This window comes from Trichomonas vaginalis, chromosome VI (genome assembly GCF_026262505.1).
Source record: "Trichomonas vaginalis G3 chromosome VI, whole genome shotgun sequence".
NCBI lineage: Eukaryota > Parabasalia > Trichomonadida > Trichomonadidae > Trichomonas > Trichomonas vaginalis.
In genome coordinates, this window is record NC_067208.1 from 18573367 (window position 1) to 18594713 (window position 21347).

Sequence of the window (21347 nt, forward strand, 5' to 3'; positions counted from 1 at the left end):
GTTGAGGTGTTGGATTTGGTTGCCAACTAGACTGTGGTGCAGGTTCAGGCTGTTGTATAACAGGAGCTTGTTCTTCTGGTTCAGGGTCTTTAGGTATAATACCAACGAACTGACCTACCCTTTTACCAATATTTTTGACTCCGTTCCAAATTCCTCTTCCGACAGATTTTATTCCATTCCATATACCTCTTCCAACATTTCGAAAGAAGTTTCCTATTCTTCCAAAGAAACCCATTTTACTATATGTAAAAATCTAATGTCCACCTAGTCTCTTACGTTTCCTGTTGAGTTCCATAGCATTCTTTAACTGGAGCTCATACATTCTGTTTCTCCTCTGGTAGAAAACATATTCTGGTCAACTCCTGTGTTCGCGTCATCTGCATAAAGTTGTTTATATCCCACTTCAGGGTTTGTATAAAACTCTTTCCATCTCATATTTGCATACCATGGTGGCAAACCTAACGCAGCGTCATTTGACATGGCAGTTTGCATTTGTACATCTGTTGGCACTTGACCATAGTTTGCCATTGCAGTTTGTATTCTAACTTCATTTGGAATATTCTCTGGGTTTGGTTGTCCAGGTTGCTGTGCATTCGCTAAGTTCTGTGCGTCCATTTAATATTAGATAAAAATATCTCTTACGAGTACATATGCTGAACATTTGCTGGTATTGGTTCATCTTCATATTCTCTATATCTTTCTGCCACGTCAAATAAGTAAATGACACAATGGAAAAAACCTAAAACAAGTAGTCCTATTTCAAACCACATTTACTTACTAATAAAATTTCTTTGTTATGACACTTTCTCCGGTTTATAGGACCTCTCTCATATTCTATCTTGTCATATCTAAACTCATAGTCATGTATGTCCTCTAACCATCTCATAACGGTTTCCAAACCACTTTTATCGGATGTAAAGTAAAAGCATGGATGGTTATGTAAAACGTCTAAAGTTTCTAAAGAGTCTCTCAAAGTCCAGTCTACTTGGTATTGAAAATCATATGTGTTATAGAACGGCGGGTCTACTATAAAGAAAACATTTTCCTTGTCTTTATATTTTTCATACAACTCTGTCCAATAACATCTCACAAACTCTATACCCTCAATATATTTTTCTATGTCCTCTTTGAAAACATTTGTATAGTTAAGATATAAAACTTTTGACATAAGTGTTTCAATGTCATGAACTCTTATAGAACCACTATATAATAGTCTAGCAGATATACTATCCCAGTCTATATATTCTGCTTTTTTCAAAACCTCTCTCACAATATTTTTCTTATCTAATGGTATACGTTCCATCTTACCTATAGGTATCTTTTCTTTTAACGCTTTCAATATATTGTTTGTGTCTGGTATATGTTTGAGACGGTCCATATAGTTGTCGAAGTCATTGCATATAATCTTTGAGTCAGGAAATACAGTATGGCACAAATGGGATATATAGAAACTTCCACCGAACAAATCTACAAATGTTAGACCATTCGGTAGTTTCTTAAGTTCTCTCAATAGAATATCTTTACATCTACTCTTATTTCCAAAGAAGGGTAACGGTGGTTTTGTGAAATTCATTTTATATTTAATAAAAATGTTTTTTTCCTGAAAAGTGACAGAAAAGTGACGGGGGGCTAGAGGGCACGAAGTGCCTGGAAGCCCCACTCCCTTTTTTTTTTTTTTTTTTTTTATATTCATAAAGATTTTCCAAAAATATGATACCGCAAAATTAAAAAAGTGACGTCTTGAGTGGAGTCAAAGGTCGAAATTGCTAGCTAAATGTTTTTTAGCGAAATTGCGTATTGTACGTTTTTTTCGCAAAACGAAACCCTTATTTTATATTAAAGGCCGCCTCAACAAAGTGACTTCACTTGAAATTCAAATATCGTATTTAAGAGTTCTAATATAAAACACTACTAATAATAATAATCACATTAATAAAAATGAGATATAATGAAATTTGTTGAAATCTTTTTATCTTGAGTTTTATAATAAGCATCATAAGAGTAACAGTATAAGATACTTACAAAAATATTTATATTGGCAACAATAAATATATCATATGTGAAAATCAATTATCTATTATTTCTTTATCCCCATTAAGATGCATTAATAATAGTCATACTGAATATACATGAATAGTATATTACAAACATCATAGAATTATCGCATTAAGTCATAATTTTTTTTGCAATCAGAATCTCTTGGATTTGTAAAATTTAAAATAATATAACAAATATATTGTGTATACATTATGTAATGTTATAGTAAAGTTAAAAGTTGTAAAAAATAAAATTGTTTAAATTATTAAATTATTCTTGAAAACCATGAATTTGAGGTAATGGAAACGGTTCCCTCTTTCCTTGAGGCATTACAGCAATTACATACTTTGGAATTTCTGAAGAATTTTGTGATTCATTTGAAATTATTTCTTCATCTTGTCCATTTCCGTAATCTCCTTTTCCGTTTACAATCAATTTTCTTGCCTTTCGTCTTTCTGAGCGCGCAGATCGATATTCTTCTGTCTTTTCTCGTTCCGAGCGCAACTTTTTTCTTTGTGCTCTTCAATAAGAGAATCCCGAAGGATAGGATGAATTGGCTTAATTCCTGATAAATTACGTAGTTCAAGTAATCCTTGATATCCTTCATTGTGGTAAATTGTAGCAATATCCGTTCTGCCTTCATATGAACTGAGATAATTTGTATGTTTTGGATTAAAACGGCATGATCGAGCATTATATGACTCATTTATATGAGTTGCATAATCCGGATTAACAATTTGAAAAACTGATCCGGAATCTTTTAAAAATTCGAGTAGATGATTTCTTGCATTTTCGTTTTCAAGTCCAGCTGTCCATATAAAATGTTCTTTTTCTTCATCTTTTGTGGAATGTAAACAATATTCTGGTGAATGATTTCCAATTAGATGATCTACGGCGTGGAGCCAATAAAATAGCTTCTGTTCTTTGGAAATATGCTTATCCAATAAAGTATTAAAGAATATTTTGAGTTTGTTTTTGATACCATGAAAAATTTTTGAGTCGACGATAGGCATGTCACTTTTTGCATACTCATTAGAAGTAAGACGTTTCCAGCACAATTCGAATTTCTTTTTGCAATGGAAGCCATCTTGATATTCAACAGCATCAGGAAAATGCTTATGAACAATATTACGGGATTTATTATCCCTATCATGGCAAAAACCGTCAACAATACCTTTTCCCACCGTATCTTCCAAAATTTGAAGAGCCTGATCAGCGGCAACAGATTCCATTTGGCATGAGGCACCAGTATAATTTCCAGCTTTACCTTTACGAGATCTAACGATTACGAATTTTGCCACAATGTCACCTTTAGGACCCATTGCTACAAACTCACACTCGTCTGCATTTCTAACATGCGAGAAATGAGCATCGATGGTGATAACAGTTCCAGGCTCAAGTTGCAATAGTTAGTATCCCTAACTTGGGTACGGTGGCACTGCGTTCCACCTTACCCAACTTGACCTTAAATATTTACAAAACCGTCTGACACATAAACGACTTCACTAATGACTTCACTAACGACTTCACTAACGAATTCACTACCGTCCTCACTAAATAAAAATAACCTTATTTTATTTTTTTTAAATTTTTTATTTCATTACAAAGACATGTCCGACTACATTTACTATGACTCTTTCCCAGAACGTTTCCGTGAACTATTCAAAACTCAAGTAAAACTGAGAAACATGCATTTTAACAAAGACAGACCCATTGACGATGAAAGAAACCCTGAATATATTACAATCCCTTATGACGCAAAGTTCATTGCATACATTCCTTATGGTCGCAGAGGAACGAAAACTATTTCAACAAAGAACAAAAATTATTTCTGGAGCGATGAAGAAAATTGCCTTATCTACATAAATGCATACTTAAATAAAGCTACATATTGTACAAAAGAAGGTTGGACTGGATTTGAGCTCTACATATACGACGACGATGGAAACAGACGTTGTGTATACCCATACGATAATATGTACCATTGTTTTCATCAAGCATTAAACGAATACATAGTCAGTAAGGGTCTCATTCCTGTTGAGTAGATATGCTTTATTTTTGTTCTGTCATTTATATAAAAATTAATGATATCACCACCCTCACACGTATGAAAACATAGCGCAAAAATAAATTTAGGTGAAGTGGTGAGATCTCACCTGTTTTTTCACCTCTTTTTTCACCCGTTGAATTCATTACTTTATAACTCTCTTCCTTGGTTTCTTTTTAGTTGCTTTCTTCACGTCTGTCTCCAACTTGACTGTCTTTCTTCTTCGTCCGTAATGATACCAATTACTTCCACCAGTCAATGGGTCAAATGGTCTTTCGTAAGGGTTTCCATACATTCCATAGGGACCATACGGAAGAACTACTGGTGGAGGAAGAGTTCCATCGACTCTATTTAAATGCATTGTTTCACCTTTCATCTGGTCATTAAAGTCTTTTGCGTGTTTTGCAAACTCATCGTCCTTTCCTAAAGCATTTTCTGACTCAGTCGCAACCAAATTGGATGCTTTATTTATGAGTCCTATTTTATTTAATCTTAACTTCTTTGCAACCCAGCCTCCAATCTTTCCTTTATTTGCATCTAATGTCTTCGAAACTCTTCCTCCACTCATTTTATTTACTGCGTCATAAGCTCCAAGTGCTTTTGCTCCAAATGCTAATGCTTTTGTTCCCATTGCGCCTAAAGCTGCCCAAGCTACCATTTACACCATATTAAAATCATCTCTCTTCAATATTATCTCATAAAAGTTCTCGTTACTGGAGAAAGTCAATGAAACATAAACATTCTCATTCATAAACTTCTTTCTTATATCATCTATACGCTTCAAAATGTCTGAACAATTGCTAACATCTTCTACAACAGTTATTTCATCATGAATGACCTTCAAGAACAAGCTCATTTAATATGCTATTAAAATCATCTCAATAATGAGTCCATCCTTTCCATCTTTAGGTAGCACAACATCTTTCATTGAAGAAGGTTCGACAAGTCTTATGTTAAACTTACTGACAAAGTTTGTTATACTATAATGCTTCGGTGGCGAATACATGTAGTTTGAAAGACATAATATAGATTCTTCAGCAAATTCACTTATACTGGATTTTATAACAATGTTCTCACGAGACCAAATACCACCAATTGACAATCTTGTAAGCAATCCTGCTGAACCTTCAACTGTAAACGTTGATGGTAACATTCCACGAAGGTCATCTATTGACATCTTTGAGTCACTGAATTTAAATATTTTCTTAAAGCAATCGTCATTATCTAACCATGCAATAGCTTTGAAGTTTTCATTCGAATATACATCTGCTTCATTAAATGTAAAACCTGACTTCTTTGCAGAGATGACTTTAAAATCTATTGAGTTTGTTTCAAAATTATACGCTATGGTAACTTCTGAAGGTAATGGGTGTCCTTCCGCAGTCAGTTGTTCTCTCACTACCGTTTGAAGCTTTGTGTTAAAAACTTTCATGTCATCTCCTGTGTCTAGGTTCACATACACAGCAATAGGAAAACTATCTTGCTTCTTTGTCTCATCATTATATCTCAAAACATTAAAGTTCTTCAATAATATTGTCCTTCCTGCTGGAATACTTCTAACTTGTCTTATTTCAATAGCTTTCTCACCTCCTACATACTCTACCCAGTGTCTTGGATATTCATAAGTATACTGACTTTCTTGAATTTTGGTTGGTTCATCATAACGTGTTCATAGTATATCTTTATACTCTTGTCAGTTAGACTCGGTGCTATGTTCTGAATATTTCTGACTTGCATTTTTAATGGAGATAAAATGAAGCATTTAATACATGACGTAGATGAAGACATGAATGAAACTACAGACAAACTTAACTCTTCTCTTATTCTTCCTTTCAGTAAGGACTATGAGTTCTGTTCAAATGGTGTTTATTTCTATTGTGGAAAGATGGGGTCAGGTAAGACATTTAACCTCATTCGTCATATACTCATAACAGAACGTTTAGGAAATGACTCATATTATGACCAAATCATTATATCAGCAACTTCAGACTCTATGGACTCAACAGCGAAAACATTTATGTCAAAAGTTCAAGCCTCTGTCGTTAAAGTTCCAGATAGCGAACTCATTGAATTTCTTCAACGTTACATTCGACGTAAGAGGAAATATTATGCCATCGTTGAATTTATACAGTCAGGAATGCAAAAGACTTCAGAAGAGATGGAAAGAATTATTGACAAACACCACTTACGTCAATACTCAGGAGTTTACGATATGAAACGACTTACAAACTACATTCTGTCAAAACTTTCAAAATACCCCTTCAAAAAGTATCCTTCAAACACTCTGCTCGTTTGCGACGACTTCGCCGGAAAAGGTTTAGTGTCAAAGCCTGACTCACCATTAGCTAATATCATTACTAAAGTCAGACATTACCACTTAACTGTAGCAATACTTATGCAAACATGGAGGTTTTTAGCTTTAAACATAAAACGTCTCATAACTGACTTCGTTATCTTTCAAGGTTTCTCACGTATGATATTGAACTCATTTGGAAACAGTCAGGTATAACATTACCTTTTGAAGAAATTTGGGAAGCATATAAGTCTCTCATCTCTCCTCGTTCATACCTTGAGATTCATATCATGACTAATACCATTAAAGTCAAAAATATTCCATGGGAACGACCAACATTGTTTTAAAGTTTAACCTTCAATTTGACTGATGGTAAACAAATTCCATGCATCTCTGTCGCCATTTCTGTTAATATTTTTGCTGTCATTCATATCATCCACTTCCCCATCCGTTAACTTTTGAGGATATGCGTTAGAATAGCTGTTCTTAAATGAAGGCTTTTCACCTTTTAGCGCATAAACTCTATAACTTTCTGCATACTTTATGTTTGAACCTCCTGAGCCATCATTGACATAAATTTTTATAGGCTTCCACCCTTTGTTCATGTTCCTGCTTCTTCCCTTAGCTCTTTTGTTCAGTAGTTCTACATCTTTATACACAGCACCTGTCTCAGTGAATTCAACAATATTTTCATTCGTTAGCTTTACATTCAAACCCTTGTCGAGTATATTGTTCATTTCATACATATAAAAGGTTTTTATTCTATATGAAATGAGAAGCAAATCCATCTTAGCTGGTGCCGTTAATGTTCCAATTGAACCAACATCAAATGTTGACTCACGAACGACAAACAATATTGTCATAAAGAACTATAGTTCAGAGTGTTTGAAAGAAAAAGAACCAGAACTTAAGTCGGGAGGGCTCAAAGAGCCCATCTTGGCGCATGGCGCCGTGAATTTAAACTCAGCTTCAAACGCTAACGCTACATCAGATGTTAAGTTAGAGTATCCACCACTGGACCAAATTCTTTCAAGAGAAAGCCAACGACAACCCTTACACAAATGTTCAAACAAATCCTTCAGATAACGTAGGACCATTACCTTCTTCAGTTATACCAAACAATTTTACTCAAAGACGATAAGAAGCTTTTGACAAATCTTATAAGCAAGAACCAAATAATTCTAACAAAGGAGGACCTTGAAAATGTTATTCACGAATAACAGGGAAACAATGTGTCATTGACTATCTCGACCCTGAAATCGAATGCTGTGGTCAAACTCCACTATTCATGAAAATAGGTAACATCCGCATCATTGAAACACCAGGAACTACAGGAGTTGAGTTTAAGTATAAATATTCGAATGAATATACAAAACTTTCAACAGAATATAAACTTTGTTTGAAATATGTTTTAGTAAATTAAAGCAATTTGTAATATCTATCCAAAAACTTCTTCAACAGTATCGAACTCATCTTCATAATGCAAACTAATCTTATTGACTTGGTGCAGTTTTCACTAACACAATATAGCGCTTTGCGCTCGGCGCCTTTGACGCCTTTTTCTGTTCTCTTGACTGACATAACTAACTCATTTGTTTCATCAAACAGCAACAACCAAAGTTCATGACCTAATTACCATAAATTCTTATACTTTATTATTTTTAGCTCTGAGTTCTCTTGTAAGCTGTTGCATTTAATATTTTCTAAAAAGTCAACTTCAACAGTCATTCGCACTGGTGCCTTCAGTTCTACAGGCTCTCCTTGAAAGTCAACTAGTCTGAATTGCATGTCTTTCAAATTATGAGGACTAATGCGAACCCATTTACCTAAATGAGTTGCTATGACAGGAACGTTTGGAATGAACATGAATTGACTGCATAACAGAAAGACTTTATTCTACTGAACCTTTACTATTAACTCCTGAAATGCCTGTGACATTAGCTATTTTTGACTCAATTGTATAAACAATTGCCATAACATACGTATGGAACAGATTTCATCTCAATCGTTTTGTCAATACTTTTCAAAGGAAATGTCATATGGTATGCACCCAGAAGCAATTGAACTCTATGACTCATTCGGTTATCTTAAACTCCTTTGCATAATGAACTTCAAAACTCCTGCAATAAGTTTAACATTCATTAAGTTTTCTTCGTTATCCTTGTTTATTGTAGTATTTATGAGAGCATTTAACACTCCAGCTAATGTTTCCATTTCTATATATCTAATTATTGTGAAATCTTATTTCGTGCTTCTTTCCATCTATTTCAAACTCCATGAAATCTGTTTCATCTGTTATGACAAAAGTTGCGATAGTATTGAAAGCAAGCGCTTCATTCTGAAGACCTAAGTTTGTTTGTAGCTTTACTGTCCCGTATTCGTTTGGGTCTGTACTTTGCAAATAGAACAACATTTTATTCTCATTAAAATATGAGTTAGCTGCATATGCGTATGAAGCTGACAGAGCTAAACGTTTATATTTTGGTCAATACTCTCTCACACTTACTGACAAATATATTGTTATCAGTGATGGAAATACCGAGAAATACATAACATGGAAGGACTATGAAAAGTTTGACCCTATTTTAACTCCATGTACAATGCCATTCATTGTAAATGGTGAAGTTGTCATGAAGAACGACACAACAGTATATAAGTCTGTATATGAAGCATTAGAATATATGTTGAATTATAATCCCGAAAGATTTGACCCAAGCACTACACCATGTGCAATGCCTTTTATTAAGGACGGTGAAATCGTAAGAGTTCCGGATTCAACGGTTTATACTGCTGTTCAAAACAGTTTACAAAACATTTTAGCGAATATCTTTAATTCAGAAACTACAGAAATAAAATTACCATATATAACAGATGCTAAAGAAATTAAATCAAAAACGACAACATTATTTACGTCACTTAATGATTTAATGACTTATATCATTAATATTCCTGCACCAACTACAGCATTTGATCCAAACTCGACGGTTTGCAGTGTACCTTTCATAAAGTCGCAAAGCGACCAGGGCGAAGCCCATGACAGTTCATTAATTACTTTAAGGGATTCAACAGTTAATGAATCATTAAAGGCGTCATTAATGAAAATCATTGATTTTAACTCATTCACGAATACATATAATTCATTCATTAATGTTTCATATGCTTCTAAAGAAGGTGAGCCAAAAACTATCGATAAAGCGGTGTATGAAATAAAAGCATCAACGACGAAATTGAATTCGTTAACTTTTGACGGTGATAGTTTCGTTAATGACATAACATCGGGGAAAACAATTTTAACGAAAGAATATTTAAAATCTCATGTTAGTGAGTTCGTTGAAATTGAAAAAGAAGGTGGAATTAAGTTCGATCCACTGAATTTCATTTTCAGCTTAGCGAATGCGGGTGTTAGTTTCGCTGAATGGACAACTATACAGAGTGAAATAAATGCAATATGGACGTTTTTGGGGTCAAAAGCGGGAATGGGTGAGCTTGTAAATGCTGCAAGAACATTAGGTGAAACAGGAAATTTTGTAGATGGTTTTAAAAGACTTGTTTCAAATGTTTTAACAAACACAAAGAAATTATTTAGATATACCATACATAACGGACGGATTTTCGAACAGGTAGCAACAAACCCTCCGGTTATGGCTGCGTTGATGATGGTTAGAGATATAAAACCACGTAACGACGGGAACGAAGAACATGAACAACAGAGCCCAACGGGCTCAGAGCCACATAGTGGCGAGGATACTGGTCGGGTTATTCAAGACATTAAAAACGTGTATCCTGAAGTTATTGATTTATTTAGAGGAGTTAATGATTCAATTTCAAAACATTCTATAACCCTCGATGAAGAGAATAAATTAACAGATTATATATTCGTCATTATTGCAGAATTAATGAAGAGAATAAATGAAAAAGGAATTGGTGATATCATTAATGTCAGCGATGTAATGATGAAAAGAAATTTTGACTCATTATTTACAAAACCGAAAACAGAATATAGTCTTTATGACGTAATTACCGAATTAATGAAAAAGATTAATGATAATAAGAGTTCTGGCGGAAGAGTTGAATTAGAAGTGAATGATGTTAATGAGAAATTAGCCGAAAAAGCAAAAAAACCACGTTCATTATATAACTTCAGACGAACAGATTATAACGGACTACCATGGATATTTAACACGAAGTGATGAAGCGAAGACAAAAATGTTAATGAAAGAAGATATAAATACATTCGTGCTAAAGGTTATGACATAAGCTGTACTGTACAGTATGATGTAGCTAAAGCACCAGAAGCATTTGGTTATACCGGTGAAATTTATGCCTCTACTTTCAATGTTAATGGTGTATTAGTTGAACCAAGATTTACTTTGAGAGTTAAGTCAAAAATAACGTTTGAAGATGCTATTAAAAGTAAAGCTGACAAAGATGAACTTGACGCAACGAACAAAGTTTTGAAATCTCATAAACACAACATCTCCGATATAAATGAACTTCAAACTTCTTTAGACAGTAAAGCTGACAAGAACCATACACATAAATCCTTCACTACTGTTAGAGCAGACGACATAATATTGAACTTTGACCTTGGTTCAAGTGCACCTTTAGAGAATCCAAGTACAAGCGTAAAAGATACACTAAACTCCTTAAATAACAAATGTATGAACATTGAAGGTCATGTCAGAAACTTTGAAACACATGAACTACCAGCAATGTTAGATAAGAAAGCAGATAAGAACCATACACATGATTTCTTCACAACTGTTGGTATAGAAAGTATTGAAGGAACGGTTGAAGGAACTGGTGGGGATGCATTATATTGGAAACCTCCTAACTTTCCACAAGGTTTAACATCGGAGGAAAACATAACGACGATGAAATACATTAGATGTAGAAATGTTTATGTCATGGAGGATGAAAATAATGTTAAATTCACTGCTCAAGATTTATATGATAAGAAAGCTGACAAGAACCATACACATAAATCCTTCACTACTGTTAGAGCAGACGACATAATATTGAACTATGATTTGGGTTCAAGTGCACCATTAGAAAATCCAAGTACAAGCGTAAAAGATACACTAAACTCCTTAAATAACAAATGTATGAACATTGAAGGTCATGTCAGAAACTTTGAAACACATGAACTACCAGCAATGTTAGACAGTAAAGCCGACAAAACTTATGTGGATACAGAACTAACAAAGAAATTTTCGAAACCAGATACAATGACATTTACAACAGAAATTATAAATGGTGAACCAGCAACTCCATTTGAATTTGTTAGAGGTCTTCAACCAGATACTTTTGAATTTTTCTTGGATAATTCTATTGAACTAACATTACATTATAAAAGTGGAACAAATGCAACATTTCATCCGGGAGATACATTCCAAATGGTATTTAATGACATAAGTTCTTTAGAATATGTTTATAGAGTTATGAGCATATATGATTTAATATATCCTATAGGAGCTGTTTATACGTCTATGAATCCAATAAATCCAAACACTTTATTTGGTGGTAGATGGTATGAAATAGTTGACAGTTTTCCATTCTACACTAATACGCAGTCAATGAAGATGGGAGGTTCAAAGAAAATAGGTATTGAAAACCTTCCTTCACATATGCATAGGTTCAGTGGAAGAACATCTGTGGAAGGAAACCATTCACATTCAATAACAAAAAGAGGCTATATAAATCTTGCAGCGGGTTCGAATAGACAGGGAATGAACAGATATGATATCACAACTGACCCCAAAGATGTTAGCACAGGTATTTTCTGTGGAACTGCAGGAAATCATACACATGTTGTAGCTGGTATTACAGACCCAGCAGGTAATGGAAAAGATTATATGCCTCCTTATATAACAATGCACGCTTGGATACGAGTTGGTTAAAATCTTTAACTTTACATAAATGAGCTTGAAAGAAGTATTCGAACAACATCCATGGAGGTCATTTAAGAAGTTCAATGAAGCTGCAAAGAGTTCGGGATTTACTAACAGAGCTGAAGTGAAAAGGTTCTTTGACAAAAATGTTGTACATCAAACAAAAATAAACCCTTACGACTACTTTTTACCAATTTACTCCAACACTCCTGACGCATACCAATTTGACACTCTCATTCAAAGCAGAAAAGGAGGACATAAACCATTCCTCATCTTCATAAATGTTAACACTCGTAAAGCATGCATATCCAATGAAAATAAAGGAACTCGTGAAGTGTTAAGAGTTTTACAAAAGTTTGTAGCAGAACATAACCCAAGTACTTTAACATCAGACCAAGACAGTGCATACCTCAGCAATGAAATCACAGATTTTCTCATTAAGCATAACATAACTCACTACACTACTGAAGACCATAACCATAACATACTCGGCATCATAAACCGCTTCATAAGGACTCTCAGAGATTTAAACCAAGAGCGAGACTTTACCGAAGAAACAATGAAACATTTCATCGAAGTTTACAATTCCTCAACACATTCTACAACAGGACATACACCAAATTCAATGACACAACAACAAGAAGAAAAGTATATACAAAAGAAACGAAGCCAAACACAAAATATCAGAAATTCAACACAATTTACCCTCATTCCTGGAACAAAAGTTCGTGTAGTTCTTGACGACAAACCGTTGACAAAGAAACGTTTAAGGTTAAGTCGAAATTATTATATCGTAGACTCTACGCAAGGTAATGGATATCTTATAAAAGCTGCTGACGACTCCATAGCATTTTACCCTCGTCATAAATTAGTCGAAAGTAGTAATGGCAAACTTGCTGAAACCATTGACGAAGCAAAGCGAGGAGTGGTTATTGAAATACTTGACTACAACATAAACGATGACACTTATAAAGTAAGATATGAAGGAGGCGTTGAAGATGTTATACCATCTAAGAACTTGAGAGAATCTAAACCAACTCATCTGGGACCATTAGAGCGGGAGTACTGGAAAGATAAAAACATGCCAGAAAGAATAAGAAAATTCTTCTAAACTTTTTCATTAGATGTAAATCAGACATGAATGAGAACAGTCATGAAATTATTAATGGTACCATTTATTTTTGTCATAAATTTACACCAAAAATAATGTTTAGGTGAAGAGGTGAGATGTCACCCGTTTTCTCACCTAATTTTTCACCTCTTGAATTTTCGTGAATTTCCTTAAGATAGAAAAAATAAAGTTAGTTTTATTTTTATTTATTTTTTATTTTGTATAAAAGATATGATTTCAACAATCGGCACAACAACAATTCAAGCCGCGAACGGCGGGACTCTGTCCACAACAACTTCACCAAACTCGTTAGTCATGAATCCAACATCTATGTTAGTAGAGATGGAAAGCTTCATTCCTTCTTCATTTACTTTCGAAACAAAAATACAAAAAATTAAGCAGGAACTTTTAACAAGTAATTTAGACTGTAGTGCGAAAGATGAAACAAATGAACAGTATCTTTATGAAATGCAGGACATTATTGACCATTTACCCAAATTGCCTGAAATCCAACAACAAAAACTCACTATTCCTGAATTCGACGAAATTGAAGTGAAACCAACTGACTCAGTAGAAATAAAGAAGTTCATACGTAAAGTAAATTATGAATTCCTTGGTTTTCATTGCAACCATAAGGTTATGGACAAAGATTGCGACATGGTATATAAAAACATTTCTGACATATATAAATCTGAAGAATTTAAGACTTACGATAACTTTGTTTCATTAGTTGCAAAATGTGTTTGGGAAATAAGAGATAAAGATAGAAGAGGCAAAGTATGGAACGAACAAATAAGACCCGCTATGTTTGAGATGAAGAAAACCATTGACGCCTTAGTTGTTCTAGCAGGTCAAATTTCAATGTATAATGCAAAAATGAACCCACAATGTTCAAAATGTAAAGCAGCAATAAGGAAATATAACTACTCAGTCAAAGAGATAGAAAGAATGAGAAACGACTATGCAGACTTAAAGAAAGAAGCAGAAAAGCCAGCAGAAGATAAAATGAACATGTTAGAATTTCTGAACAAAAACTATCCAACAGTAGAAGATTTCCTTCTATCTGACGTCAAGAAGAAGTATAAAGAAACCTTCGGTATTGTTAAAACTTTTGATATCCTCAGCGAAGAAATAGAAGCTACAAAACTGTTTAGGATTTCAAATATACATCGTACAATTCATGTAAAACGTTTATAAAATAACTAGGGTGAGAAAACAGGTGAGAAAACAGGTGACATCTCACCTCTTCACCTAAACATTATTTTTGTTCAAAGCTTCCACGAAAGAAAAGATTCCTCATTCGCTAAGGATTCCAAAAATGAAAAAATCGTTGATTTCGGCTGAGAAAAAACGGCAAAAACCCTTCTTCCACGGGAACAAAGAAATAAAGAAGAAATAAAGTAAATTTTTTATTTATTCCCGTGGAAGATAGAGCACTTTTATGACACTTTTTATTCACGACAAACAAGACAAATAAAGAAAATAAGAAAATACGGCGCTGTCGCGGTTCGAACCACAGACCCTGACCCCTCCATAACACCACCTTAGACCACTGTGCTACGTAGCCTGTCGACATAAGATTTTATAAATTGCATATTTGACGTAAATTTATTTCCATCTGGCTTCCCACTGCATAAGATATTCATACGTGTTTGTAAGACATTCATTAAACTTCTTTTCTATTGCATCTAATCTTGCGTTATTTTTTTCAATAACTTGTCTGTATTCTTCATCATCTCCAGCAGTGTTTGGGTCTTCACGTTTAAAATATTCATTGTTAACCAATTTTTTATCTACAAATTTTATTAGTGTTTGATTCACTTCGTTATGATAACGGTCATATTCTTTCAATACGTAAGTGAAGACAAAATGCGTCGTACCTTCAATCTTAAAGCTTAAAGAACTTTCAACACAGTTTTGAGGGTCTGTCAGTGCGTCAATGAGATAGTATTCGAAGTCAGTCAATAATCTTTTTAAAGTCATTTCATACAGGATAAAATTTAATGTTGTGAAGAAATAGTGTTTATCTCAAAAAAAATAAAGTTAGTTTTTATTTTATTTATTTTTTTATCCTGTATGTAAAGACAGATATGTCAACATTAGAGAACACAACAACAGTTATAGTCCATGAGGCAATAAATGAAGAATACGAATACATACAGTATAACAAACAATTGAGACTCATTCGTTCTGTCAAAGACGACATGTACCAAATGCAAAGTATTTTGACGGCTTGTTTTGCTCCAGATACTAAGCTTCCTAAAGACTGGTTTAGGAACCAAAGCACCATAGAACTATTAAGTGAAGCACAGCGAGACGTACTTTTTTCTGAAAACAGTGAAGAACAGCGAGTAGGTAAAAAATCCCAGTCGCCAAAACTCTATGAAAACCGTGAAAAATTGCCAAACGGTTTGAGAGGATATTATGTTCATAGACTTTTAGTAAATGCAGTTGCAATGTGGGCTTCACCACGTTATGCTTGGAATATTTACAAACTTCTTGACGAACTTCACAGACAAGAACGTGGAGAGATGGAAAAGAAACTTCAAGCAAAAGATGAAGTCATTGAATCCAAAGACAAAAGCATACAGAAAAGAATACCACGTTCAGTACCAAAAGGAAAGGAAAAGTATAAGTATATGATTTACGCTGAAGAGATGGAAAATGAAGAAGACAGAGATATGGTTATGTTGCATTTAGTCAGAAGAAACAACAAAAGCTTTTACGACCTTGCTAAAATTATAAATCTGACAGAAACTGGTTCTATCGTGAAAACTTACCGATTTCAATGACACCGAATGAGCAAATAAAGAAATTGTCAAAAATACTCTTCCTCAAACACACTATGACATCAAAGGTTGCACAATACTTACCTTCAAAGAAGACTTACCATTACTGAAGGAAAAAATAACAGAATATTTCGATAACTTCAAAGAGGAAGAATGAAGTCACGACAACATTAACGAAGAAGTCACGACAACATTAACGAAGAGAGAATGAGGTGAAAAAACAGGTGAACATCTCACCTCTTCACCAAAAATATATTTTTAAATAGCTTCAGGGTCAATTTCTTCAACCATTTCACTTCCTTCGTCAATGTCAATAGAAGCTTCTTCAACCTTTGGTAAGAACTTTTGTATAACATCTTTGTTCGTTATTGTCTTCAGAGATGAAGGATAATATTTCACATTTTTCACCCTTCTTATATTCTTTCTGTTCGGAAAGATTCATAGCAATACTGAAGAAGTCAATGTTGGAGTTCTTTATAACAGTATAATGAGTATCTTTGACATTCACGAAGAAACCCTTTTGTTTCAAAACTACTGCTAACTCTTGTGAAGTATAACGTTTGCGGTCAATGACAATAGCTAATGGTCTGACATACTGACCGAACTTAGATTCTTTCACAAACTTCTTGTTAAAGATAACATTAACGTTTGAAGCACCATTGAACTCATTCTTGATGGCAGTAGCGAGAGCATTGTATGAAAAGAACTTGCAATCTTGCATGTGTTTCATTAAAATAAAAATATTAAATTATTTTGAAAAATAACTTAAAAAAATCTAATCTAATTTTTCAAAAAATATTTTTATCCGATAGAAAAGATGACAGAAAAATTAACTTTTTACATAGCGCCAGACCCTTCTTGCCCACATCCTTTTAAGCCACAATATATAGACATAGAACTAAATAGAGAAAGCGAAATTCCACAATATATATACATAGAACTAAATAGTGAAGGCGAAATTCTACAAACAGAAGAAAGCGAAATTCCACAAACATATAGAGACCTAGATAACGAAAATGGATATGCGCTATTCTGGTTAGATTGTCCTTATAAAATGTATGAAAAAAAGGCTTTATATGAAGAATATAGAAAATATTGTCATGAAAACGATATAAGACCAAGCTCTAGAGAAAAATTCTATGCTGGTATAAAACATCTTTTCGAAGTTCGGAATGGCAAATATATAAAGAAATAATTTTTCTAAGTTTATTTTTTCGAAAAAATATTTTTTTATTTCCTACTAAAGATGTATCGGAAGTTGTCTAAGTTAGAACACTCGGAAATAAAACAACTTCTTACAGAAGCTAATATAGATGTTGCAAAACATTACGCGAAAACAAAAAAGCACTCGCTGACTTCATTAAAGACTACAATGGTGCAATAAGTTATGATAGAATTCATGAGTTCATAAAGCCGCAACGCGGCGAGGACGAAGTCCATGCAAGAGCATTTCCTTTAAATGACATTGCTATTGACTTATATCATAGACGTTCAGTACCTCATGAAGTAAGAAGAGAAATGTTTGACATAACAAATGCGAACGTTGGTCATACTCGTAAAGCTCTTTCGCATGATGTTCGTCAAGAAATGTTTGACATAACAAATGCAAACGTTGGTGAAACAAGAAGAAGAGACGACACACTGAAACAACAGAGAAGAGAGATGTTTAAAAGTGCTATAGAACAAGTTCGCAAAGCTAACGATGTCATTCGTTCCATTGACGACAAACCAAAAGAAGGTGAGAGATGGTTAAAGAAAGATGAAGAGAATAGGAAGAGAAATGTGAAGTCAGGCAATAGACTCATTGACTTTAACATCGAAGCTTTAGATGAACCAAACAGAGACTATTTACACAAACATTTCGGTAAGGTTTTCATGAGACTCTTAGAGAAAATTAAAATAAACTCGCAACAAAGATGGATGGTATGTTATAAACTTGGTGGAAAGTATGAATGTTCTACGTTAAACCTCAATAATATTGGAACATTACTACATCAGCTCTTGAAGGAGAACTTTATATCAGAGATAGAAGCAAATGCTGCAGGTATTGTTGAAATGCACTATGACTTCTTCTTGACAAACATAAAGAATCTTACTGAAATAAAGATGTATGATTTAACAGAATATGAAGGCTTAACGATGTCAGATGTAAAGAAAGGCAAACCAAAAAAGAGACCATATAGAGATGAAAGCACACTGACAAATGACCAGAAAGCCATTTTGGAAGCTCTTAAGCAAACAGGAAACCCAGCACTTATAGAAAGCTTTTGGAAAGATAATGGTGAAAAGAAGTTTTATAAGAAGAGAAGCGGTCAGTTCTGGAAGTATCTTTGCACATTACCTATAAATCTTGAACGCTACCAAATCTTCAATGAACTGAACAAAAGAACTGCAACACTTATGACAGAGGACAATTGTTTCGTTTATGCTTGCATTCAGGCTGGAGTAAATGAAGAAACTATTGACCACATGAGAGAAGTCATTCGTGTTAGAGACTTTCCTCAAAGTAAAGTACAAGAAATTTCTGACGCAACAGGTATAGCATTTAATGTTACCATTGGTTATTTCAATGACTCAAGACATAATGAAATAAAGAGATATATACCAAAAGAATGCGAAACTGTTAGAACTATTGACTTACTTCTTGTTGAAGACCACTACATGCTAAATGAAAGACTTCCAATGACAACATACTTCATTCGAAACTATAAAGAAATTCTCAAAGCTTGTGGTGGAATGAACATTGAGAAACAGATGAAGATTTATACAAAGAGAGAAGATAAATATGTAGTTCGTTATGATAGAACAACACCGTTATGGGATGTTATGAAAACATTGTGGGAGTGCAAATATTTCGAACCTATTTCTTATGGAGAACTTTTCACATATACTACTGACTTATATAAACAGAACCTTGCACCATTTAAAGATTTGACATATGCTCCAAAGTATTGTGTACAACTGAAGAAGAAAGCAGAGTCAAAAGAAGTAAATAAAGCTAAATGTAAATTCATACCTGAGCACGTTTTCTTTGCTGACTTTGAGTGTAGTACGGATGGCTTTCATAAAGCTTTTAACATCTGTTATGACAGTGAAGATGGTTCAGTTAGTGAAAGCATTTGGGGTCAAAACTGTGCAACAGAATTTTTGGAAAGACTTCCTGACAAGAGTTTAATATATTTCCATAACCTCAGTTATGACATAAACTTCATCTTAAGACACATGACAGAAGTGAAAGGAACTCCCATCATTAAAGGTTCACGAACAATGCAAATAACTGGTTTATATAAAGGACGGGCAATTATTATAAAAGACTCTTACAGTGTTATAAATAAGAAGCTTAAACTATTTCCTGCTATGTTTAACTTACAAACAGGACCGAAAGAAGTATTTCCATATAACTACTACAGCAGTGTTTTGTTAGCAAATGACAACAGAACTGGTGTCATTTCTGAAGCATGTAAGTTTATCCATGATGCAGATACATTTATGAAGAACATAGATTCCATCAAAGGTTGCAGAATAGATGAAAACCACTTCGACTTAGAAAAATATAGCACGTTTTACTGCAAACAAGATGTAAGAATTTTAAGAGAAGGTTTTGTAAAGTTCCGCAATGACTTATTGAAAGAGTTTGATTTAAACGTTTATGACTACGTTAGTATTTGTTCTATTGCTAACAAATTGTTTGAGAACAGAGTATACTTCCCGAATGGAAATCTTTATGACCTCTCAAATAAACCAAGAGAATTTATTTCGAGATGCATTCAAGGTGGAAGATGTATGTTGTCAGATAACATGAAACAAAAGAGCAAAAAGAAACTCATTGCTGACTTCGACACTGTTTCATTATATCCTTCAGCTATAGCAAGACTTTATACTTTAGAAGGTATTCCAAAAGTATTGAAGGATGAGATGTTAAGCACAGAGTATCTCATGAGACATTTATTCGATGATGACCAAAAGGAACCCATTGGTGAAAAGTTTATGTCTGGCTTCTTTGTTCTCATTAAGATAACAGAGATTGGTATACCCAGACACTTTCATTTAATAGTTTGCGACCCTGAACTAAATCCAGAACTTAACGTTCCAAGAAGTTCAAACACTTGCTGTCTCATGTATGTTGACCATATAACATTACAAGACCTCATAAAATATCAAGGTGTCAAATGTGAAGTGTTGCAAGGATACTATTACGATGGAAACAGAGATATGAGAATAAGAGATGAAGTAAAGAAGTTGTTTGAGTTAAGGTTAAAGTATAAGAAAGAAGAAAACCCCTTACAAGAAATTATAAAACTCATTCTGAACAGCATTTATGGCAAAACTATTCTATCTCCTATTGAGTCAAAAATAACCATAGTAAATGACAAAGATGCTATAAGATATGCTATAAGAAATTACAACCATATAGTGAAGTTCGAAGGTTTGGATGGTTCAGATAAAACTATTTTCAAGCTAACGAAAAGCATTTGCAGACACTTTAACTTCTGTCCACTTGGTGTTAATATTCTGTCTATGTCAAAACGTATTATGAATGAAGTATTCTGTACTGCAGAGGACATGGGACTTCAAATCTTTTACCAGGATACCGACAGTATGCACTTATATAATGAAGACATCCCAAAGCTTGCAGCAGAGTTTAAGAAGAGATATGGTCGCGAACTTATAGGAAAGAACCTTGGTCAATTTCATAGCGACTTTGCAGAAATAACACCTGGAAAACAAAGTTTAGCTTATAAAAGTATTTTCTGTGGAAAGAAGACCTACATAGACTTACTCACTAACGATTTAAATGAAGTTGCATTTCACTGCAGAATGAAAGGCGTGAAGCAAGATGTTATTGCTTTAACCGCTAATGAAATGTTTCCTGAAGCTATACAATGCTATTACAATGAAGATAAGAACATTCACATACCTGTTGGAACATATGACAAAGACTCTGAGTTCAGTTTAATGAAACTTTACAAAGCACTTCATGATGGTCAAGAGATTGCATTCGACTTATGTAAGTCATGTCAACCTTGCTTTGCTGAAAAGTTCAACTTTTCAATAACGACTAAAACAAGCTTTATTCGTAAGTTGAAGTTCTGAGGTCATTTATTTTTGTCAGCAATGAGGTCATGAATGAGGTCATGAATGAGGTCATTCGTGATAAAAATAAAGCTAGCGTAGATTT

General features: G+C 33.9%; 6 protein-coding genes and 5 pseudogenes across 11 annotated transcripts, besides 2 other annotated features; 8 read left to right on the forward strand and 3 right to left on the reverse strand.

Annotated features, from left to right (window-relative positions):
• Positions 1–2307: 2307 nt before the first annotated feature.
• Positions 2308–3444: a mobile genetic element.
• Positions 2371–3359, reverse strand: TVAGG3_0888690 (annotated as a pseudogene). The gene has a single exon. A coding segment is annotated over exon 1 (989 nt).
• A 48-nt stretch (positions 3445–3492) lies between the features above and the next one.
• Positions 3493–21347: part of a mobile genetic element that runs on past the window's edge.
• TVAGG3_0888710 (uncharacterized protein) lies at positions 5515–5709 on the forward strand (the record flags this gene model as incomplete). Its single annotated transcript, XM_051250773.1, has 1 exon — positions 5515–5709. One exon carries the CDS (start codon positions 5515–5517, stop codon positions 5707–5709), a length of 195 nt encoding a protein of 64 aa, XP_051086248.1.
• Positions 9854–10900, forward strand: TVAGG3_0888720 (annotated as a pseudogene). Its single transcript has one exon. A coding segment is annotated over exon 1 (1047 nt).
• On the forward strand, positions 11285–12277 carry TVAGG3_0888730 (ATP binding; the record flags this gene model as incomplete). The annotated part of the gene is made up of 1 exon (XM_051250774.1): positions 11285–12277. One exon carries the CDS (start codon positions 11285–11287, stop codon positions 12275–12277), a length of 993 nt encoding a protein of 330 aa, XP_051086249.1.
• On the forward strand, positions 12580–13379 carry TVAGG3_0888740 (annotated as a pseudogene). The gene has a single exon. A coding segment is annotated over exon 1 (800 nt).
• Positions 13611–14576, forward strand: TVAGG3_0888750 (organellar and viral DNA polymerase type B; the record flags this gene model as incomplete). Its single annotated transcript, XM_051250775.1, has 1 exon — positions 13611–14576. The coding sequence occupies one exon, from the start codon at positions 13611–13613 to the stop codon at positions 14574–14576; it is 966 nt and encodes a 321-aa protein (XP_051086250.1).
• Positions 14988–15362, reverse strand: TVAGG3_0888760 (uncharacterized protein; the record flags this gene model as incomplete). Its single annotated transcript, XM_001310913.1, has 1 exon — positions 14988–15362. One exon carries the CDS (start codon positions 15360–15362, stop codon positions 14988–14990), a length of 375 nt encoding a protein of 124 aa, XP_001310914.1.
• On the forward strand, positions 15470–16322 carry TVAGG3_0888770 (annotated as a pseudogene). The gene has a single exon. A coding segment is annotated over exon 1 (853 nt).
• TVAGG3_0888780 lies at positions 16427–16898 on the reverse strand (annotated as a pseudogene). Its single transcript has one exon. A coding segment is annotated over exon 1 (472 nt).
• TVAGG3_0888790 (organellar and viral DNA polymerase type B) lies at positions 18044–18998 on the forward strand (the record flags this gene model as incomplete). Its single annotated transcript, XM_051250776.1, has 1 exon — positions 18044–18998. A coding segment is annotated over one exon (955 nt), but the record flags the coding sequence as incomplete, so codon positions are not given.
• On the forward strand, positions 19391–20346 carry TVAGG3_0888800 (organellar and viral DNA polymerase type B; the record flags this gene model as incomplete). Its single annotated transcript, XM_051250777.1, has 1 exon — positions 19391–20346. A coding segment is annotated over one exon (956 nt), but the record flags the coding sequence as incomplete, so codon positions are not given.